The sequence below is a fragment of the Perissodus microlepis genome, chromosome 22 (assembly GCF_051167445.1).
Source record: "Perissodus microlepis isolate ML-2025 ecotype Zambia chromosome 22, ASM5116744v1, whole genome shotgun sequence".
Classification (NCBI taxonomy): Eukaryota; Metazoa; Chordata; class Actinopteri; order Cichliformes; family Cichlidae; genus Perissodus; species Perissodus microlepis.
In genome coordinates, this window is record NC_140481.1 from 15004748 (window position 1) to 15029474 (window position 24727).

The 24727-nt window shown below is 41.8% G+C and overlaps 1 protein-coding gene across 1 annotated transcript; it reads left to right on the forward strand.

The window, feature by feature from the left end:
• Positions 1 to 11917: 11917 nt before the first annotated feature.
• Positions 11918 to 20513, forward strand: sp4 (sp4 transcription factor). Its single transcript, XM_084919524.1, has 7 exons — positions 11918 to 12593; positions 12876 to 12946; positions 13939 to 14289; positions 14381 to 15581; positions 16269 to 16467; positions 17543 to 17742; positions 18038 to 20513. Exons 1-7 carry the CDS (start codon positions 12587 to 12589, stop codon positions 18307 to 18309), a joined length of 2301 nt encoding a protein of 766 aa, XP_084775650.1. The 5' UTR covers positions 11918 to 12586; the 3' UTR covers positions 18310 to 20513.
• Positions 20514 to 24727: the final 4214 nt, after the last annotated feature.

A 24727-nucleotide genomic window follows, 5' to 3' on the forward strand; every position in this document is an offset into this window, starting at 1 on the left:
TGGCTTTAAGCATCATGGTTGAAGTTGGAGCAAAGAGCTGAAGACAGAAAAGTAAACAGTTTGTGTAACAGTACAGGCTGCAGTAAAACTCAAAGATATTCTCTTTTGATGATTAGAATTTCACTATAACTAATACCTTCTAGTGATTTTTGAAACAGTAAGGTTACATTTAAACCATGAATGCAAAATCATGCCATATGATGTATGTATGAAAACTATCCAAGCCAATCCAGAGCTAAGACAAAGAGAGACCCAGCTTCTCACTCTCACATTCACACATACAGTATGTCCAGTTTGAAATCATGAAGCAATCAAAGGAGAATGTTTTGGATTGTGGGGAGAAAACGCACGAGGCAACAGTTCACTTTGAAGAAAAAAAGGGGGGAATTGCAGCTTTGACTGAATTACACAATATGTCCATAAAATAACTGGAAAAAAAAACACTGAAAAATTGCTTAAAAGATTTTAAGTAAGGCAATCCTGCATTAGATTTGTTCTCAATTACTATATTGTAAAATTGTAAAATCTATTTTGTTTTCATTAACAAAGGAGTGTCATGCAGTGCAGGTTGTGGACACAAATACAGACTAGAGGGGTATAATTAATAAATAGGAAAAAAAATATGTTCAGGCAGGGAAATAGTCCAAAATGGTAGCAGATAAAGTCCAAATACAATGGGGACAACAGGAGGAACACCAGGAAACTCGAGGTTTTAATACGCACAGGAGGCAACAAGGGAACAGGAAACAGGTCGGGAACTAAACACAGATGACACTAATCACAGATCCCGAGACGGGAAGTAAAGCTAAAAGAAAGAGACAAATAAATATCAAAATAAAACAGGAAAAATCACAACAAGAGAACACCTAACACAAGCACTTAACAGCAAGATATGGACAAGAACAGGAGAGAAGGATACTAAAAGTCTGATTAGATGCTTCTCAAGTATTAGCACAATGCTCTGTTTTCTTGTGTTCCAGGTCACTGCAGAAGTATTTCTTTGGAAACACTTCACCTCTGTTTTTGGACACACCTCTCTCAGTCACATACAATCACACACACACACTCACACATGCACGCATACTTTAGAGTAGAGACGTTTATTTTGTTTTTTTCTTTTTCTTTTAAGCAATAAAACCTTATTATTCCAGTCAATTAAACCATATGTGAAGAATGTTCTGGGCACAGACAGAATCTGTCAAACTTGTATCCCACTGACACACATTTAGACACTCATGCACACACACACACACACACACACACACACACACACACACGCACACACACATGCACAGATAGTAATCGAGCCTGTCACAAGGTAATTTGTTATTAGTTTTACAGTCAAAGACTGTTGTCAGGCTTATCAGAGTCTTCTAGCAGGGTGTGACAACCAGTATCTGATGTCACAAAAATTCTTTCTGTATCCGGATCATGTCTGTCATTCATTCTTTATTTAAAAGAACCAGAGCACTCCCTCATTTCTGACAAACACTGTACTTATATTTTTACGAACTGTTCAAATGTATAATTCAAAAGGGATTAAAAACTAACAAACAAAAAACAAAACTAGGTTGTAATTCAGTTTGATGCAGCTATTCACTTAAAATGAACACAAAAAATCCTATTTATCAGTTTTTTATTGAAGTTTGATGTACTGGAAACAAAATGAAATATCTTTTCAGCATTTTTCAATAAAAATGCAGAACCTGAGATATCGAAAGATGATTAAAGGAATATGAGAATATATAAAACATATGTTTTTTGCAAAAACGGAAAACATTTTGTTTTAATTCCCCTATTTAGAATCACTCAGCAGTAGTTGGTTGAGAAAAGGGTTTTTTTTCTACATTACACTGTGTTACTGTGCTAAGCAGACAGTAAAGACATTATTGAATTCTTAACTCCCCCCTGCAGACACAAATAATTATGGACCTGCAGAATAGCGTATGACAATAGAGAGGAACAATAACATTAAACACATAGTTGAGATATGCACTCAACTGTCATTTTATTAGGCACACCTTGCATCAGGTTGGACCCAGTTTTTACCTTCAGAACTGCCTTAACCCTTTAACTCATAGTGGTCACTGCAGCGGACAGCTATTCAAAGGCTGTTTTCTTGTATTTGTGTCAGTGTTGATGGTATACTTGCACATAAACACAACACACAGTGCGTATTATTTATTAGTTTGTCAAAACGTATGTTGTCCACCTAAGTGGACATGTAAAAAAAATCTTTGAAAAGTAGTTCAAATATGTTTTTTCATGCCTAAAGATGAATAAAAATACTTAAGAAAAAAGGTTGTCATAATTCATGTTTGAAAGGGTTAATTCTTAGCATAGATGGCATAGATCCAACAATGTTCTGGAAACATTCAGAGACTTTGGTCCACACTAACATGATGGAGATTTTTCCACTGCACATCTATGATGTGAATGTCCTGTTCCTCCACATTCCATAGGTGCCCTATTGGATTGAGATCTGGTGACTTAATCAGTGAGTTTATTGGCACATTCGTATCTGAGATCAGTTGAGCTTTGTGACATCTTGCTGAAAGAATCTGTCACAAGACTAATGGACTCTGTTTATAAAGGGGTGGGCATGGTGAGCAACAACACTCAGTAGACTGTTTTTAAATGATGTTCAGTTGGTATAAAAAAAGAACAAAGTGGACCAAAAAAGTCCCCCACACTATTTAAACCAGCTAATTTTGGTAAGCATGTCTTAACTGCAGCCTCAGTTTCCTGTCCTGGTCTTCTGCTGCTGTAGCCCATCTGCTTCAAGGTTCAACCTGCTGTACATTCAGAGATGCTCTTCTACTTGCCTTGATTGTAATGAGAGGCTATTTGAATCATTGTAGCTTTCCTATCAGCCTGAAGCAGTTTGGCCATTCAGCTCTGACATTTGACATTAACAAGGTATTCTCACCACTGCTGCTCACCGAATATTTTCTCTTTTTTTGAGCATCCACTGCAAACTCTAGTGATAACTGTGCAGGTAAAAAACAGTAGATTTGAAACACTAAAATGAAACAACAACTATGACACATCTAAAGTCACATGAATCCCCTTTCTTCACTATTCTATTCGGTGGTTTGAACTTCAGCAGATCATCAGCAGGAAATTCAGCCTGAGATGAAGGTTGAAGAGATGATGAGCATTGTTAGCTGCTTCTTTTTAAAGAGTGACAAACAAGGAGTGGGTGGTAAACTCAAACAGCACTGGTCTAAAAAACATCCATGAAACATCCAGTCACATAGAAAAAATTCACCTTGACAAAGGTTTTTCTCTTTGCGGGTTAGGAGCATATTCCACCCACACCCTGAACTGGCACAACACCCAATGAGACATACTGGCTGTCTTCCACTCAAGCCAGACACCAGGAAGCATCAATCATTTAGCTAACATTTAAACTAAAACAAAGCCAACTTCCGCAGAGCTCCATGCAAGTCCGGGTCAGTCTTATGTGATGCTCCATGGTGTTAGCAGTAAAACAATAAAATGCCATCACGGCCGGATACATTTCCTCAACAAACAGCAAATACAGAAATATTTAAGTCTATGGCTTCACCATCGTCATCATTCATCACAGGGTAAAACTACAAGTAGGAGTGATGATAATGAGCAATAGCAAAGCAGTGATATCACCTGTTCCTGTTCACATTTACTGGAACATAGAGTGACTAAAGAATGACTATCTATCTATCTATCTATCTATCTATCTATCTATCTATCTATCTATCTATCTATCTATCTATCTATCTATCTATCTATCTATCTATCTATCTATCTATCTATCTATCTATCTATCATGTATTTCATTATAGGAGAGTTATGCAAAGCGTATCTGTTATCACTTGTCAACAAATTCTAGGCCTACACAAAGACACACACATACACACACACACACACACAATGAGATGAGCAACAGAGGCCACTGCCAAAACATTAACTCATGCTAGAAGTCATAAATCTCTCCATCTTTACAGCCTAACCTTTAGGAAACAGAGACATCTTGACGCCAAGCCTGCATGTGACAAATGCACACTTACGCTTGCATGCGTGTGCAACAAACTCATGGATCTCATGCAAAACAACACACATCAGTACACAAGCCTGTACTGACTCATACCTGCAAACGTGCTTGCGTGCTGATGCACTATATTAACATTCCATTCCCATACGTACAAACGCACACAAACAAACACAGTGCATTAAATTCAGAGGAAGAAATTGAAATCATTCTGCACTGTCCAAAATGAAGTCGCATCAGTTACACTGTGTCCGGACACTTTATGTGTTTGGTTATGAAGTCTGCCTTTCATCAGAAAGAAAGTCAAGCTGAACTACAATAATTACATTAAAGCACACAAGAATAGGCTCTTGAGTATTTTCTATGATGCTCGGAAATGACAACAGTAGCAACAAATTTTATAGACACAAATGCAACAAAGCTATGTGCTGTTAAACTATAGCGCAATTCAACTATAGTGTAATTAAATGTTAATGTGTTATGAACCAGATGTTTCTTTGTTAAATATGAGATGAGTGTTTTTGGTCAGCAGTGATTTTTACATTAGAACTCTTCCATAAATGCCATTTTTGCCCAGTCTCTTTCTTATTGTTGAATCATGCACTCTGAGCTTAGCTGAGGCAAGTGAGGCCTGCACTTCTTTAAATTATCTTCTGGGTTCTTTTGTAACCTCCTGGATGAGTCGTTGATATATGCACTTGGCGTCATTTTGGTAGGCTGGCTTAGAAGGTTCACCACTGTTCCGTATTTTCTTCATTTATGGATAATGGCTCTCACCGTGGTTCACTGGAGTCTTAAAGTCTTAGAGATGGCTTTGTAACTGTTGTGAGACTGATAATAATGAATTATAATAATGGATTGCATTTATATAGCGCTTTTCGGGGCCCTCAAAGCACTGTACAATTCCACTATTCATTCACTCTCATATTCACACACTGGTGGAGACAAGCTACAGTTGTAGCCACAGCTGCCCTGGGGCAGACTGACAGAAGCGAGGCTGCCATATCGTGCCATCGGCCCCTCTGGCCATTACCAGTAGGCGGTAGGTCGTTGTGCCCAAGGACACAACGACCATGGCTCGAACTGGCAACCTTCCGGTTACAAGACGAACTGCCAACTCTTTGAGCCGCAATCGCCTCAATAGATAGATTCAATTCAATTCAATTCAATTTTATTTATATAGCGCCAAATCACAACAAAAGTCGCCTCAAGGCGCTTCATAGATACAGAGAAAAACCCAACAATCATATGACCCCCTATGAGCAAGCACTTTGGCGACAGTGGGAAGGAAAAACTCCCTTTTAACAGGAAGAAACCTCCGGCAGAACCAGGCTCAGGGAGGGGCGGCCATCTGCTGTGACCGGTTGGGGTGAGAGAAGGAAGACAGGATAAAAGACATGCTGTGGAAGAGAGACAGAGGTTAATAACAGATATGATTCAATGCAGAGAGGTCTATTAATACATAGTGAGTGAGAAAGGTGACTGGAAAGGAAAAACTCAATGCATCATGGGAATCCCCCGGCAGCCTACGTCTATTGCAGCATAACTAAGGGAGGATTCAGGGTCACCTGGTCCAGCCCTAACTATATGCTTTAGCAAAAAGGAAAGTTTTAAGCCTAATCTTAAAAGTAGAGATAGTTTCTGTCTCCCGAATCCAAACTGGAAGCTGGTTCCACAGAAGAGGGGCCTGAAAACTGAAGGCTCTGCCTCCCATTCTACTTTTAAATACTCTAGGAACAACAAGTAGGCCTGCAGAGCGAGAGCGAAGTGCTCTAATAGGGTGATATGGTACTACAAGGTCATTAAGATAAGATGGGGCCTGATTATTTAAGACCTTGTATGTGAGGAGCAGGATTTTGAATTCAATTCTGGACTTAACAGGAAGCCAATGAAGGGAAGCCAAAACAGGAGAAATATGCTCTCTCTTTCTAGTCCCTGTCAGTACTCTTGCTGCAGCATTTTGGATTAGCTGAAGGCTTTTCAGTGAGTTTTTTGGACATCCTGATAATAATGAATTACAGTAGTCCAGCCTGGAAGTAATAAATGCATGAACTAGTTTTTCAGCGTCACTCTGAGACAGGATATTTCTAATTTTAGAGATGTTGCGCAAATGGAAGAAAGCAGTCTTACATATTTGTTTAATATGTGCGTTGAAGGACATGTCCTGGTCAAAAATGACTCCAAGGTTCCTCACAGCGTTACTGGAGGCCAAGGTAATGCCATCCAGAGTATGAATCTGGTTAGATACCATATTTCTAAGATTTTCAGGGCCGAGTACAATAACCTCAGTTTTATCTGAATTAAGAAGCAGAAAGTTAGCGGCCATCCAGGTCTTTATGTCTTTAAGACATTCCTGCAGTTTAACTAATTGGTGTGTGTTATCTGGCTTCATGGACAGATAGAGCTGGGTGTCATCTGCATAGCAGTGAAAATGTATGCTATGTCTTCTAATGATGCTGCCTAAGGGAAGCATGTATAATGTAAACAGAATTGGTCCTAGCACTGAACCCTGTGGAACTCCATAATTAACCTCAGTGTGTGAAGAGGACTCTCCATTTACATGCACAAATTGGAGTCTATTAGATAGATATGATACAAACCACTGCAGTGCAGTACCTGTAATACCTACAGCATGTTCTAATCGCTCTAATAGGATATTATGGTCAACAGTATCGAACGCTGCACTGATGTCTAGCAGGACAAGCACAGAGATGTCAGTGACTTGGTTTCTCATCTGTTTCTTTAGCTCATGGCACAATGTGTTGCTGTTTGAGATCTTTTATCTTACGTCACTTTGTCAGACAGGTTCTACTTAATCAGGCCTGGGTGTGGCCAGTGAAATTGAACTTAGCTTTCCAAATATTTGCTTATTCACAGTCAATTCGTGATGTGAAAAAAAGGGAAGGGGCAATTACTTTTCCACACAGAGCCAGGTGGGTTTAGATATGTTTTCTCCTTAATAAATAAAATTATCATTTCATTCTGAATTTTGTGATTACTCTGGTTATCTCTGTCTAATATGAACATTTGTTTGATGATTTAAAACTAGTCTGTGTGACAAGTAAGAAAAAAACTAAGAAATCAACAAGGTGGCAAACACTTTGTTCGTGGCTCTGTATTACAACAGAAAATAAATAAAAGGACCCTTCAGAAAACCTTTGACTCTACCTGCAATGTAGAAGTTTGATTTGCAACGGATTCTTTTTAAACAACTTTTTTTCATTGTAAGAAACCTGAAAACGTCTTTCGTGATAACAGCTGCAAGGCCGAGTACACAATCTGTCGTCCTGATTGATACATGGCGCCATCTAGTGGTTGCAGATGTTCACAAATGGAACTATCATTTATAACCTGTTCCCATCGTGGATTCCTTTAGCTGTAATGTTTATTATTTATATGCTGATATTTTATTTATTTATTTGTTTATTTATTTATTTGTCTTTTGGTGAGCATAAAGGAATGCTAAATTTTGCAGGAAACTCAATGACTTTTCAGACAAATATGATAAATACAATTTTAACGAGGATTGAACCTGCTGTAAATTAAAGCCTTATTGTATCATAGAGTTTTACTGCAGTGGATATTAGTTTTTCTGTTAGCAGGATATTTATTTGTCCTAGAGAACAGCCTTCTTTCTACCACACCCCCTTCCATCACCACCACCTTACATACATATATAACAACACCCCTTCTTCCGAGCAGACCTCGTTGCCTAGCAACGCCTTGCCGAGTGGCCCAGGAGGCGGGAACAAGGGCCGTGGCTTCCGCAGTAATTACAGTGCGTGTGCATGTATGTTTCTAGGCCAGCCCAGGTGTGTTTTCCTGTGAACATAGTTTCATTATGAAAATATGTTTAGACTGCAGCGTTCCCCCAAACACACACACACACACACACACACACAAACAGAATAAAAACCTTTGAAAAGGGGAAACGAAACCACATAAGCATAAAGTGTATGAGCATGCTACAAGAATAAAGTTCTCAAAATTTCTGTAGGTCACTAAGTGTGAAAAGTCTCGTTCATGAGATATGTCTCAGCATTATGATACTCAAATGTGAAAGGCCATGTTAAGAATGTCTATGAGACACACAGGGACTAAATTAAGCTTTATCAAATGCAAGCTACATGCATGGACAAGGCTGAAAGACTTGCTCCAGTGAAAATTGTGTTTTTAACAGCGTTAACTTGTGAAAGCCACAAGGAAACTAAACAGCTGATATTACAGCTGAACAGTTCCTCCTGAGGACCGCAGCATGGTAGACAGTCTCAGATACGTTGGTTTATACCATCAGGGTTTCAAAGTTAGGGAAGCAGTAACCTCTTAGTGGCTGTGTGTGAGCAATGAGGAACAAAGCTGAAGGCTTATGATATCTTTTACCATTTAATATTTTAAAATGAGATATATTGAACACATTCTGACACGTAAAGCAACTGGCAACCTTTTGCTGAGAATTCAGCTGTGCTAATAAACAGCTGTTTCCTTCAGGTCATTTTGTTTTATGCTAGCCAAAGTTAACAGCCCCTTTAATGTCCCATTGGATCATTGATGCACCCTGCTAAACAGGCTACCTAACTAGTGATAAACTTATTTTATAACTAAGATGGCGACAGCCAAAAAGCCAAGCACAATGCTTAATCCTACTGTACATTTGTTATTTTTTCAATTTCCTCTTCTTTCTCAACAATGACTTCTGATTGTTACATATATTGCAATAGTTTTCAGAGTTTGAACGGGTTTGTTTAACTTACAGGCACACAGCAGATAGGCTGGTGAAGACACGTAAGACACTTATTTACACATTTAGAGGTCTGTGCATACTAAGATGATGCAAAGGTTTAGGTCTACCTGTGCACTTTTTCCTCATTTAGGCACACAAAGGCATAAAAGGATCATGTTCAGGGAAACAACTTATTAACACGTCAATTAGACTAAAAGAGATGAGTTGTCGCATTTTTAATTAATACTAGATATGGAACTTCTATACCATCCTGTCTGAGTGTTTATGATGTTATGTTGGGGTGAGACACTGAGACAACTGCATTGCCTTGGCTGCCAGTCTATAAGCCTAAATATTTCCCCTGTGAGCCAGAGCCATAACCTCAGTTGGCCTCTTGCTAATGATGTTTTCTGCTTGGTGAACCAGGGCTGTGACTGGCTAAAGCCATGGAGAAACCAATACAGGCCTAAAGGCCCTCATACAGGCCTTCTGCTTCATCACAAACCTCTACTTCTCAGATGCATTAAAAACACACTGTTTAGAAGTCTGAAAGAGGTTTTGTCACTAGAGTGACAGACTTGACTTCTGTTTCTATTTAGACACTTAAGTACAGCTGTTGTTCCTCGGCCTGAAACCACCCCAGATGCATTTACAGAACAGTAGTAACAGTGTCACTTTATGGGCTAAAGTTATCATGCCAGGCTGATTCTTATTTCGTGGACAGCTCCTGAATGCTTAAACAGATGGACTGCTTATGTATTATTGGTCTAAACAGAAAACAGTGTGTATTGTAGCTGGATTATATAAGCAACCAGCTTCTAGAAAGTCACTTAATGAACAAATAAATAATTACTATATTTACTGTGATTTAGTTAGTAGATGATCTTTTTTAAATGCATCAGTTATTCAGATTCTTAGCATTCTTTTAAACATCTGTGGTTTATGGCAGTCTGGGATGTTAGCCTGTTTACCAGATCCATCAAGATGTCTGTGAAGGTTCTCAGTCATCCAGGTCATCGTAGTCAAAGGAGCTTGCAAAGAAAAGCGTCTGGACTTCTTTAAGTTTACTTGAAGACGTTTCACCTCTCATCCGAGAAGCTTCTTCAGTTCTAAGGTCAAATGGTGGAGAGTCCCAGATATAAACCTAGTGGGAGTATCGCCCCACAGAGGGACAAAAGGACCCCCTGATGATCTTCTAATCGCCTGAGCCAAGGTGTGAAACTGGGTGTGGGTCCCAATCAGCCAGAGTTTCGGGTGTGATCATTGTGACACCTGGCCCCACCTTATCATGCGAATTCCTGAGGTCAGATGGCCCAGGATGTGAGTGGGCGTTAAGGCGTCTGGGAAGGGATCTCAAAACTGGATTATAGATGGCAGAGAGTTGGTGTCGTAAACCCCCGCCTCTGTTCAAAGATGGTCGCTCACAGTGGACATAGATGGCTTCTTTCACTCCTCTTTCAAACCATCTGTCCTCTCTGTCCAAAATGTGAACATTGGCATCCTCGAAAGAGTGTCCTTTATCCTTAAGATGCAGATGGACTGCTGAGTCTTGTCCTGTGGAGGTGGCTCTTCTGTGTTGTGCCATGCGCTTGTGAAGTGGCTGTTTGGTCTCTCCAATGTAGAGGTCTGGGCATTCCTCGCTGCACTGTACAGCATACACCACATTGTTAAGTCTGTGTTTTGGCGTTTTGTCTTTCGGGTGAACCAGTTTTTGTCTGAGCGTGTTGCTGGGTCTGAAATGCACCGGGATGTCATGCTTGGAGAAAACTCTCCTAAGTTTTTCTGATACACCGGCTACATAGGGGATGACAATGTTGTTGCGTCTGTCCTTCTTATCCTCCCTCGTTGGTGTCTGGTCTTCTTTTCTGTGCCTCTTTGCTGACTTTAAGAACGCCCATTTAGGATAGCCGCACACCACCGGGCAGAACATGTTCCCTCTAAGCCTGAAGGACAAAAGAAGGAACACACACATGTAAAGGAAGCACTCAAAACGTGCGGCTATCCTAAATGGGCGTTCTTAAAGTCAGCACCCGAAACTCTGGCTGATTGGGACCCACACCCAGTTTCACACCTTGGCTCAGGCGATTAGAAGATCATCAGGGGGTCCTTTTGTCCCTCTGTGGGGCGATACTCCCACTAGGTTTATATCTGGGACTCTCCACCATTTGACCTTAGAACTGAAGAAGCTTCTCGGATGAGAGGTGAAACGTCTTCAAGTAAACTTAAAGAAGTCCAGACGCTTTTCTTTGCAAGCTCCTTTGACCAGATCCATCAAGGTACCCAAGCTGAAGTCACATATAGCACTTTTCTACTCTCCTAGAGCACCCAAAGCGCTTTATACAACATGCCACATTCACACTCAGTTCACACAAGCAGTTTTCTATGCTTTTAAGTGCTTCCTACCTAAAATTCACACACATTCATACTCCGATGCATTGGAGAGCAACTCGGGGTTAGTATCCAAGTAGTCGCTCTCCATGATAAAACTTTCATAACAATTAGAGACTGTTTATTTCTTTGCAACTGACCAAACATACAAATTCAAATACAAATTGTTCAAAAGGATCAAATAATTGTTTCCCCCACTGTAAAAATTACTGCTGATTGGCAGAATGAAGCTATAATGCATATCCCAAAAGTTCAGTTTGTCTGAAGAACCATTTTTGTTGAACTAGCCAATCAGAACCCACATATTCAATTCACAATTGCATAACAACAGCCAAACACAAACACACACACACAAATCTTGTACTAGTGTGAATTTCCTAAAGCCTCTGGCAATGCAATGACGTAATTTTCTACTACATACGATCTAAAGTTGACAACAAGGGGGGAAATAGATGAGGTAAATAAATAGAAGTACATCAGCTTAGAAGCAACACTGTTGCATTTTCACCTTTTAAATGATTTCAAAATAATTAAATCGTTTGTTTCCCTGATTATCTTAATTTTTTTAACCGTTACTGACATTCTGAAACTGACACGCGTGCACAAAACACACGGGCGCGCGCACACACACCTCCTTTCCCGTTTGCCCAACCCCCACAACACAGAAGTCACCGCCCTTCCTTCTCGCTCTCACACCAACATGACTACCGACACCGCCGCTCCAAACCCAACCGACGAGCCGGAGCATCACGGAAGTTGTAGTCCCGCTCGCGCTAGCCAGTTCGAGAAGGCGAGGCCTCACCAAAATACAACTCCCATCTCGACCCTCGCACGCCGAGCCCCGTCGTCCAATCTGAATATGTGGGAGGAGCGCATCCGCCCACAAAAGCCACAGCTATCTCCCTGTATCCCCCCCTTTAAAAAATCAATTGTGCACGAAAAAAAGGGGAACACGCTTAAAATACCAATACAGGTGACGGTTTGTTTTCGGCGCGCGACGGACAGCGACGAGGCGTCCCCGCGTCGTGCGGCGTGAGAAACAGCGGTGACAGGCAGGAGCTGCGAGGAGGGTGTTGTCCTGATGCTTAAATGGAAGTGGGTGGGCCTCTACGGTCACACACTGCCAACTTCTCTGTGGATATCACTCTGACAACCGCCAATTTGTTCGTTTATGGACTGTCTATCCGGTAAAGGAGTCATACGACGGATCTGTGAGGTGTCCGGCGGGCCGGGGACGGTCACCGCTCTCTCTGTTATTTCCGTTATTTGGGGCTGTTTGATTGTTCCTGCGCTTGGCACCGCCCTTCCTGGCCGGTGGGTGGTTTCGTCAAACGGGCAGATCCGCCACGGCTCAGAGCCGAACATATAGGCCGTCCTCCGCCTGTGTACCCGGCCGGCCTTCTACCGTGAACTACACCCTCTCCCTCTCGGTATATTAATGCGTTATGAGTGGTAGGTACCCTCCCCCTCCCCGTCTCCACCCCTCTTTCCCTCTTTATAGCCGTTTGACAGATAGGAAGCTCAATGCCCCTTTGATATTGATGATAAGGTTACTGGTTTCTCTTCTGTCTATATTGATCACCTCTGTGATGCCATATATGCTATTTTTTTTGCTTGGATTTTATTTGCAGCATGCAGTGCCCCGTATACTGCTCGGGACTTTGTAGTACTCAGTAATCCCCATGTGATAATATTGTAATTGAAAATATTCTCATTTCTGCCTTTTCCTCACAGACTCGAAGAAGGAATCATCTGGAACTGAAGGAGGGAAAGCATCTAAAAGGGGGAAAAGTTCTGGATCACAGGTAAAAGCAAGGAGACAGGAGTTTATTATAGTTCGTTACTTTTCCCTTGCCTGTAGGCCAAAAATGTACTCCCTCCCTCCCAGCCTAGCCAGCCAGACACCTCTGGGGGCGTTTCTCTGGTGAATTCCACTTCCTGCTTCTGTGCAGCCCTACAGTGAGCCAACCCAGAGCCTCATGAATAGGCTTACACGGCTGTCACACTTCAGCCGCTATACTTTTTGAACTGTCTGTTTGAATTATGGTCAGAATGATTTAATTCTGCACGTGGATATTATTGAAAGACCTGCAGCTTTGGTTAAGTGGCCCCAAGACTGTGAAACTTCTCTCTGCAGCAGGTTGTATACATATATATCTTTGAGATTATTTTTGAGCCAGGCAGCTGTTCTTGAGCGCATCTTATTGTCATTAAATGTGCATGACGAGCATCGCTGCTGTGTTAATTTTCCTGCTGTTGTAGTTGTTACAAAATCTAGGCTGTTTCCCCGTGCACTGTTGTGAGGTGTTGAGCATTAAAAATTTGCCTGCGACCTAGTTCCTTTGAAAAGGGAGGAGAGAGAAGGCTGCATTTTCTTCCAGTGTTCTGAGAAAACAGAAATGTGGTTCTCACATGCCCACCCACTCGCTTCCTGTAATACCGCCCACTTCCACTGACAGCTCTCTCTCTCGCTTTCACTCAGCTTTTTGTGTTTCTTTTTTCTGCACCATGTTATTTCCCACCCCTCGCTCTTTTTCGCGTATTCATTTAAAATTAATCATTGCGTGAGCGTTTGCAATGATACCTGCTATCATCCCCAGCCTTAAGCATTTTTATCTTTGCACATGTACTCTATTGCTTTGTGTATGCGTACAAGCTGTTAATGTATGTTTCTAACCCTGACTCCCTTCTTGTCCTTCCTTCACCTGTCACTCCTGTTTTCCCTATCACCCTTCTCACCCCTCCCATCCATCCATCCATTACTCCTCCATCCCCTTTCCTCCACCATCTCCTCTAGGATTCCTCTCAGCCCTCTCCATTGGCTCTGCTAGCAGCCACCTGCAGTAAGATCGGAGGGCAGGGGGGAGCAGAGGGGGCACAGGGCCAAGCAGGGGCCCAGCAGATCCAGGTCCAGGCTGGTCAGATCCAGTTGCAGGCGGGACAGATCCAGGGTCAAATAGTGGTGGACACAGCTGGGGGTCAGGCCTTAGTGCCCCAGCAGCTAGAACTGGTCCCGGCACAGTTCACAGGGAACGGCTGGCAGATCATTACAGCAGCGCCTACTATGGCCAAGGAGAACACCAGTCAACCTGTTGCTGTGACCGTGGCCACCACCTTAACTAATGACAGCTCACCTGGTGGACGTAAGGTGAGGGGAGTGGTGTGTTTGTGCAAATGTTTTTATCAATTTTTAATCCTTGTCCACATAACTGATTTACTGCTCCTTTCCTGTTGGGCAGGTAAAGGCAGTAGGTGGGACCAACAGTGTCGCAGCCAATCAGCAGCAGCAATTTCAGATCATCCAGGTTCAGAACCTGCCCAATGCCGGAGCAGGAGTCCAGTATCAGGTCATCCCGCACTTGCAGACTGCAGATGGACAGCAGATCCACATCAGCCCTCAAACAGCGTCCATCGGGGCCGTTCCCGAGCAGGTTCAGCTCATCCAGACTCCGAGTTCGGGCCAGACCCAAGCTATCATTCAACCCACCAACCAGCAGGCCATCCTGACGAGTACAGCCAATCAGACGGTTCCACTGCAGATCCGTCCTGCGCAGTCATTCCCACTTCAGCTGCAGACTCTGCAAGGCTCCCAAACTCCTGTCATGACCACAGTACCTATAAACCTTGGTGGCATGACCCTGGCTTTGCCTGTGATCAATAATGTCGGAGGGGGTGGAGCTGTGCAGCTTATCCAATCAGCAGATGGCACATTCTCTGTTGCTAATGGCAACCAGCTGGTGACAACAGCTGTGTCAGGGGTGGCTCCTACCACAGCTGCAGCTGGATCAACAACGGCAGTAGCCGAAGGCGACAGCGTGCCTGATGGGGCTCAAGTGGTTTCAGCTGGATCAGAGGGTGGATCAGCTGACGCCCAAGTGCAGAGCAGCGAGGCAGACTCTCAAAGCCAGAATCAGACCAACGGGCTACAGAACCAGACAGACACACCTGGAGCCATTCAGCAGGTGATTGTGGGCCAGGTGGGGCACCAGTTGGTGCAGCAGATCCAGCTGCAGCCCCAGGCTCAGAGTCAGGGTCAGGCACAGGGCCAACAGCAACCTCAGCACATTCAGACCCTGCAGCTGGCTCCAGGACAGACCTTGCAGCCCATCCAGGCCTTCCCGAACTCTGCCCAGGTCCTTATTCGTACCCCAACCCTATCACCCTCTGGGCAGCTCACCTGGCAAACGCTGCAGCTACCCGGTGGAGTCTCCCTGCAGGGTGGTCTCGGGACAGCTGTGCCACAGCAGCTGACGCTGGCTCCGGTAGCTGGTGGGACTGCAGTTGGAAGTGGGGGACTAGTCTCTCTTAGTGGAGCTCCCTTGACGCTAAGTGCAGCCCAGATAAACCCCGGGTCAGGGGTGCAGACGGTCAGCATTGCAGGACTGAGCACAGCTGGGGTCCAGGTGCAGGGCGTACCGCTCACTATTACTGGTCTACAGGGTAAGGGCATTATGAGAGTAACTGTCTAAATGTGTATTCAGCACCAATCTGCTCACTTTCATAAACTGTGAATGCAATGGGGTTGTGGAGACAGAGAGTCTTTATTTCTTGAGAAAATATCATATTAGTCCAGTGCGCTAATCCCTCATATCATGACAAACTAATCTATAAAGCTTGAATTAAAGGATGTCCTGCTCTCCTGCTTGCTCAGTTAGACTGTGTGTATGACACATAGTCTGTAATAAAAGTGCATGTTGCCTCTCTGTCTTTAAAGTGAAGACCAAGTCATTGAACTACATTCTTTCTAGTGATCAGCAGAGGGTGACTCTCTTGGTATCAGTTTGTAGAAAAGTCTATGAAAAATGATACTATATCTCACTTGTTTTAATACCTCAGCAATTATTTTCCTAAAGAGTTAAAGGCTTTAAGTGTTAGTTTCAAGTCTTCTTGAGTGAAGTTCATATGCTCGTTTAGCAAATTTAGAATAGAACAGACAATGCAGCATATGCTTTAGGCCTAAAGTTTCAAAGCAGATCACCTCAAACCAATGGGAGATATAATGGTGGCTCCATATTGTATGTACAGCCTGTAGTCAAAGGTGTTCTTGTTTTTTAACTTTCTCTGTTGTAATATAGAAACTGTTCTTGTTTTTGATCATGTGTTTACACACTTTCAATCATCCTCCAGGTCAACCACAGGGTCAAGATGGGGTCAAAGTTCAGTCGTCTCCAGTGACTGTCACTGTGGGCAATGTTGCATCAGGCTCGTCAATGAGTCCAGACCAGCTGAGCTCTGTGCAAAGTTCTTCAGACCAGGAGGGACCGCCCAGCAAGAGGCTTCGACGTGTTGCCTGCTCTTGTCCAAACTGCAGGGATGGAGAGGGAAGGTATGCAAAGCATGCATAAGATACTCATGATTATTTCTAGTCTTTGAAGGGACTTTGAAGGGTCAGAAGTTATAGTGAATCCAAACTATACAATCTCAAAGGAAGCAGTTTTTTGTTTTTGGACTTAAAAGTCTTTCCGTAGTAGATTTTTTTTTTCATCACCTCACAGCAGTTTTCTCTCTGTACTGATTACTACTAACAAATTAACAAAACTGACAAGACTGACACAGTTCATTCTCCATAAATCCATAAATTACATGTTCTCAATTTTGAGAACATTGAGAAAAAAAAATTATTGTTTCCAGAATTTTCAATATCATGCACCAACAGTGGTTTAAAAAAAGATGCAATTGAATTTTAATTGCTTTTGAATAAAAGATTATGATTCCTAAGCTGAAATTTTTACATACTCATATATTGGTTACCATGTCCATATGATGTTTAAAAAAAAAAAAAATGTATATATGCTAATGAGACATAAAGTTTACTTCCTGATTCATAAAAAATTTGTACCTTGTTCTGCTACGCTGCTTAACATACACAGACGCGTTGGCAGTTGGGCCCAGCGCTCGTGAGATAACTTCTGAGGCTTGCAAATGCAGAGGAGAAGTGGGGGTGGGGTGCAGGCAAACGACTGAAAGAGAAGGCGGGGTCCAACTTGACAATTCATGCATCTGCACATACTAAATGAGACAAAAGCACAAAACTATATCTAAAACTGTTTTCACACATGAAGCACTGAAAATGTCATGAGAATTGGCTTCTTAAACACAACACGCAGCAACAGGAGGAGTGCATGACAGCCATATTCTCACTACAGGAAATGCTCTATTTGGTTTAGGGGAGGGACTTTGCCTGAGAACATTTGTTTTCCTGCATGCGTCTCTTTCAGGTAATGCTAAAGCTTTAGGGTTACAGAGTATATGGGGGGGAATAAGCAAAAGGCTTTGTAATATAAAAATTATGGAATTACAAATATAAATATGTAATTATTATAGGAGTATTTTGAGTTTGATCTGTAGCACACACACACAAACCTCCTGGTCCTCACTCATAACAGAAGTTTGTGTTGTAGGAACAGCGGGGATCCCACAAAGAAAAAGCAGCACATCTGTCACATGGAGGGCTGCGGGAAGGTCTACGGAAAGACATCCCACCTACGGGCCCACCTGCGCTGGCACACCGGTGAAAGGCCGTTTGTCTGTAACTGGATCTTCTGTGGCAAGAGGTTCACCCGGAGCGACGAGCTGCAGAGACACCGGAGAACACACACAGGTGGGAGAAAGCATGGACACAGACATGCAGGGTGATTTTGAATTGAATTTGAATTCACTGCTGAATGCAAACTAGAGCTGCAATGTTTTAATTTTACCCTCAGTTCTTGAGAAATGTCCAGCAGAAGCCAAAGTGGCACCTTTAAAGGTTTCTGTTTTTTCTCACCACCCAAATAATCTATAGGGCAGAGAAACGCTGCAAAAATAGGTGGAATCACAATTTTTCTTTACTTTCTTTCTTTTAAAGTCTTCCTTAAAACATTAGTCTGACTTTTTTGTTCTCCACACTGTTGCAGGAGAAAAGCGCTTTGAGTGTCCCGAATGCTCCAAGCGCTTCATGCGCAGCGACCACCTCTCGAAGCACATCAAGACCCACCAGAACAAGAAGAGCAGCGCCGCGGTGGCAATCATCACCACTGACGACATGGAGGAAGACACTCCCGAGGACCTCGGCGCCTCCCCGCAGATTGTCGCCGTAGCAACACTGTCGCGTGACTCTGACCCCGCTACGCCGACCACTTCCAATCACCTGGAGGAAGAGGAGGAGGAAGAGGAGGAGTTTGAGTAGGCGCCTGCCTCCCGTCTCTTCGCTGGAAGGCTGGCTTCCTGTTTTTTTGGAGGTCTTTGCAAGGACTGTAAGGGGTTACTTTTCTCTGTTTTTTTCTTCCTTTTTTTTTCTAAAATTTGACCTTATTTTGAAAGGGTTCGCTCACGAAGAGACTCTAAAGGGACGGGCAGGGATCCATGCGATGAAGGGAAACCTGAAAAATATAAACAGTCTAAAACAAAACTAACGCGTATAATAACAAAATAAAGAAATTTAGAGTGTATCAAAGATTAGTTTGGCATTTATAAAAATTTAATCTATTAAGAATTTCAGGTGTGGCGGGGAAGGGATGTACGCAGATTAGCACAAGACAGGGGACCTGCTGAATTTGAAACCACCCGACACTGAGAGACATTTTCCTAATCACAACAGAACTCTATGCACAAAAGTTGTGTTCCTGCTTCACACCTGTCAGGCAGTGCTGAGGGTCAATCAAGGTACAAAGCTGTTGCAGATCAGTGACAGAACAGGGGCAGTATTGGGAGGGGGGTGGGTGTAAATGTGAGCTGTGTGAATGAGTGTGTACTCCCATGCTGTCCTGCAAAGGATCTACCTAATTTGAGTTTTTATTCATGGTTCAGGTTTAAGTCCTCAGATAAGATTCAGGTGTTTGATTCTTTTGCGATCAGATGACAAATATAGGGGGATAATTCTAAGAAAAGAGAAGAAAAAAGAAGAGTAGGGGAGGAAAAAAAGCACATATAAAAAAAGATTTATAAAATGCATTCCTATTGAGGCGCAGTGGCCATTAGAAAAAAAAAAGGGTTTCTATAGAGAAAAACAATCTAGCTTTCTACAACTTTGTTTGTGTAGTGAAAGCAATACTGTAATAATGACAATCCTAGTGAAACAATGTTTACATTGTCAGGGGAAGTTTTCTCTTGTTAATACAACAAGCCAGTTCGCTCTAAGATTAAGGAAGGCAGCACCGTAGTCCGGATGACCTGGTACCACAGGGTGGCTTTGACATCACGGCTGCACACTTCACGCCGCCACGCGTTTGAAGGTTTTACATCAAACAAAACAACACGGCACGGTCGGCGTAACTGTGGTGACAGCGTTGCTTTCTTTTCAAATTTTTTTTGCTTTCTGTGCTCTAATGACCGCCCCTCTAAACCTCTAAACCCCCCACCCCGCTACATGACCGATGTACCACAAATGCCTTAACACAAGCTGTCGTACAGAGGGATCTCCGGAGTGAGCCGGACGGAGTCAGAGGGGAGCTCTCCGGACTTGTAAGAGGGTGACGCGGAGTGCAAACCAAAGCACAGGCAGGTATATATATAAGACGGAGCTGTTGGGTGGGAGTCGGTCAGGCCGTTTAGCTACGTGGATATTACGAAATGTTTTCTGGTGGTGTTTCTCTGTGTTAGTTCAGTGCGTATATTCATTTGAAATTAAAAAAAAAATAATAAGATGCTTTTATTTTATAAAATTGATCAAGTCTTTTAACTCCCCCACCCCTCCTTAAGTATGTTAACACACAGGACCCCCACTGTGTATGGCTAATTTATTATTTATCCTTGATTTGTAATATTTGCCTTTTTGCTGGAGTTGTATTTGTGCGCGTTGACTCTGAGGTTGTGTACAGCATGTTTCAGTTCTTTGCCGTAGTGCTGCTTCTCTCTTCTTTATTCTCTGTGCTTCTGTTTTTTTTCTTTTTCTTTTTTTGTCTTTCTATGTCTGACCATCGCTGTTCATTTCTTCTTCTGTTTTCTTTTCTCTCTGCGCCATAACGTGTTTTTGGAGAAAAAAAAATCAACAAACAAAAGAAGAAGAAAGCAAAAAAAAAAAAAGAAAAAGAAAAAAAGGAGAAAAAAAAGTTACTATTGTTTAAAGCTGAAAAAGGTTGATACCAAACAAATTTAGATGTTTTTTGGTAATATTTTGTGTGACGACTTCTCTTTTTTTTCTTTCTTTGATATTTTGTAGTGACATCTCATTTGTAAATCTTTTTCTAAAGATGTTTGTTCGTCTCCATGACATTTGATAATGGGTTTTTTGGCAGGTCAGCCTCAAAGGCTCCAGTTTATTGATATTTTTAAAACTGGTTTGTACAAATGTGTTATGTCAACAAAAAACAAAAAAAAAAGGGAAAAAAATTACAAGCAGAAAAGATGCTTTGCCTGCATAACACTTGACAATAAAGTGATTCTTAAAGTGAGGCTCACATTTCATCTCTGATGATTCTGAGTGGGGAGTGAGTCACTGCGAATTTATTTTATTTTTACATATGGTGCTCTTTGCACAGACACACAGCTATAACTCGTGCCGCCTCCTTATTACTGGGTATTCTCTCGGCTGTGTTTTGACAGCGGTGATGATGAAGTAGCCGCCCTCCCTGTGGGAACAAATACTGCTCCCGGGTTTCTCTTTGTGCCACTTGTGGCCTTCGGAATGGCGCTGCGAAGATCCGACCTGAGTCGCAGGACAATCAATGAATTTCTTCTTGTTTATTTCTGGAGGTTTTTCTTAGATGATGGAAACTCCAGAAATAAAAACAACTTCTTAATTGCAAAGCCAAGCGCCAAGCCTGTGAGGGTTCACCCACGAGTCACTCTGTCGGGTTTACAAAGCGTGCCACGTAGTTGGCACCTCATGTGTACCTTTGGCGCGTCACTCCTTTGAAGCACTTCAAAAACAGTTCGCAGCTCTTCTCTCTGCACCCTCAGGTGCTTCTGTCAAGTTTTGTAGGTATCAATTATTTTAATCTAATAAGCTATAGAAGTATCAGAACAAAGGCAGACTTTTTTATTCTCCTATCACACACTGAAGCATGAGGGGGGGGAAAGGGGGGAAATTTTCTACAATAAAGCCTCTCTGTGGCTCTTCAGTGCTTAAAAATCCCAGTAATGTTAAGTGAGAACCAGGAGACCCACACTGATCATCATGGGTAAGATTAGAGCTTCAAATGATAGCTGTAATAATTTTCTCACTGATGCTGCATAATAATGAGATGTATAGAGAGCCGGTGACCTCAGGATAACCTCTGAACATGCTTTCACATGACACAAGCTGGTAACCAGAGGGACCAGCAGATGACCTGCACCTGACCCCACTCGCCGGGGCTAAATAACACCAGATACACACAAAATAACTGCTTATTCAGGCTCGGCTGGTGCAGCCTGTTAGGTTACTGTGTTGTAGTTTAAACACGTGAGCTTGATTCCCCCCCTTAACTCTTGTTGAAGATACTCTGATGTAATACCGACCACTGTGAGAGCTGAAATAATTTAACATGTAGCCTGTATATGTATGGCTTTGGCACCATTAGTTTAGCATTTCATAGGGTTTTTTTTTTAGCTGAAATCCTCTAATTGCTGAAATATTTGGGAAGCTTGTTAAATTTAACGGAAATACATCGAATCATTCACCCATGATAAGATAAAGTTCACACAGACGAAGTTTTAAAGTTGTACATGTACAATGATCAAAGAAAATTTAGATTTAGGAAAAATCTGAATGAATATTGAAATCTCATATTCTTTAAATCACTTTAAGAGTGGAATGATGTATTTTAAAAGCCTAAACTCAATAATCTCAAATAAAAAACTGAATTTTTGCAAAACGTCTTCTGTGTGTGTGTCTGTGTGTATCAGCAAGTGAGTGACATAAAGAGTAAGAGGAGCATCTTCCTGTCACACAATAGGAAGTGTGTTAAATATGAATATATTTGTTAGTTCAGGTTCAGACAGTGACTAAATCTAATTTACTCCTGACCCCATGGTCCCAACGTAAACCTCGGAACGCATAATTTTATACTTCAGTAAATGGTTGTCATGTCCAAATTGTCCAAATAGACTTTGAAGCAGAAATGAGAAGTACAGTAGTTACAGTGTACAGTGTAGTACGGTGTGTAAGATATTTTTTAAATCCACAGCTCCATGGTGGTGAAGGTCAAAATCTCTACTGGGAACTTTTGATCTGGACTGTTTAAAGGGCCAGTTACTCCAAATGACCAAAGCTGTGCATTGACCACATTCTGCCAGGCTTTAAACGTATGCATTAGTCCCCAACACCAATATTTCTGTCAACCTGCAGCTCAAACAGCTCATCTGTGCAAGAGAAACCTTCCCGTTTAGTATTTTCAGGTCTACATTTTACATTACACAATTTTTTGACATTTTTTGTTCCCGACTGTGATACAACTACAACATTTCAATGGAAGCAAGTAGAGGAATCTACAAACCCATCAGGGTATGTGACAGTATTTGTTTTTACTGCATTTCAGTTTAAAGAATTTGATGTAGTTTTAAAAGCTGACAAGCTGACAATCAGTTTAAGTTACAATGAGTAACTCGTTATTTCTTTGACAGGTTTTGTTCTACACATGCATTTACAACATGGCTGTGAAGACCTGCTGATATCTTCCAGGCTACAGGGCTCAGGTAAGACCCAGATCCATGCAAACCAAAACGAACATAAAACATCAGGTAATTTCTGAGGACCTGAGTTTGGTGGTGTTCAAATGTCTCCTTTTATTTTTAGATTGCAATGATGATGGAGTTTCTTAGGCTTCAGCAGGAAAACTAAATCCCATCAAACATGAAGATCTAAGAGATCTTTTGGTGGAGACAAGCAAAGAGACACTCAGAGAGCAGTGAGTTAATGCTGTGAGAAAACCTCTCTTTTGTTTTCTTTTGAAGGCTTTGAGAGTTTAAATTAGATGATTTCGATGAAGAAGAAGCCAAACCTCTTCTGAAACTGGTGAGACTAGAAAGCTCACAAGACTTTTGGAGATCACATAACCTCTAGAAAAAAATGCCCTGTAAATGTGTTTTTCATCTTAGGTTTGGGCCGTGAATGTCATTAACAAAATGAGGGATATGAAGTTTCAAGCGTGGATGCTCCTTAGGCCGTACGTCCTAAATATCAGTGAGATTCTTAATAGTCCAGCAACAGTGTTTCAATATTTCTGTGATTCTTTAAATATGTTTAAAAGATCATTCTTATAACATTACTCTACAGAACACCTAAAGTCCTCAGCAATGTGAGAAATTACATTCAGATCCTGAAAGAGAAGCATCAGGAAGCACAAAGCACCAAACTGCTCACCGCACACGAACTGGTTATACAGGTAGTTCCCTGCGTCCTGCAGGGCTTCTGGGAGCTTCCTCCTCGCCCCCTGTTGAACAGGGCCTCCCAGAATCTGAGCATGATCTCCTTCAGTGTCACAAAGGCCACTTTGGATCATGTCACCAAAACTCTCACAGCGGTGGAAAGCCAGGCCATCTTCACCTGCTCCATCAGAGATGACATGGTCCACAGCATACTGACAGAAATCAGAGACAAATATCCTCAAAAATTCTACTCACCAACAGTGCAAACTTTGCGCCAGTGCTGTTCATTTCAATTGCAGATGTAGAAAAGAACAATATATTCAAGATCTTTAAGCCCCCTTCTGAAACTCCACCAATTTCTGATGTTCTTTCCAATGAAGAATGTCCTTCTGAAAGACCCTGCCAAAAAGTCTGAAAGTCAGCCAATGCCTGCTGTTCCCCTCAGCGAAGAACCTCCTTTTGAAAGTTCCCTGTGAGGAACCTCCTTCTGAAACGCCATCCATGTCTCAGTCAGCTGTATCTGTTATCAATATTCCAGAGAAGTCTGAAGACCTTAAAATCAGGAAGAAAAAGAAGAAAGAACGGGGCGTCTTCCAAAAACTCAAAAGTCTGTGCTGTTGCTGCTTCAGACCCAGAGAAACTGACTGACTATGAGACTCCCATCTGTCTGTTCTCGCGCTACAAAATCAAATAAAAAAAAACTCATCAATATTTCTGCATGAATCTGCATCTATATTTAAAAAATATTTTTCCTTTAGATGTCTATAAGAGTCTCTTATAGACATCAAGTACAGTAAGTAACATAACAGTAGTATTATTATTTTTAAGAAAACTTATTTTTACTGTTAACATATTAACAACAGTAACTGAAACTGGTATATAAAACCTCAGAATACATTTCCTTAAAAAATGGTTTGATTTATATTTTTATAACTGCTGAATCTTTGGTGAAAAAAATGTTGAATAATAAATACAATGAATGATTCACACGAAAGCCAAAGTGCAGAGCTGTTCAAAGCTGAAGTTCAAGCAGGAAACACCATAATATTTGCAGAATATCTTCTGTGTGTGTGAGTATCAGCGAGTGAGTGACATATAGAGAAAGAGGGGAACTGGCATCAAATGTACAGGTAAAATAGTTCTTAATCTTGAACTGTTTTGTGGATTTCACTTTAAGACTCACTGTGTGTTAATTAGGAGATCACCTTTACACACTAAAAGCAGAGACATTAAAATAGGTTAGATGAGTTGAAATGTGGGCGAATCAACTACAGACAAATGCTTTCAGTTCTAATCATCCAGTCGGAAAAAATGATTCT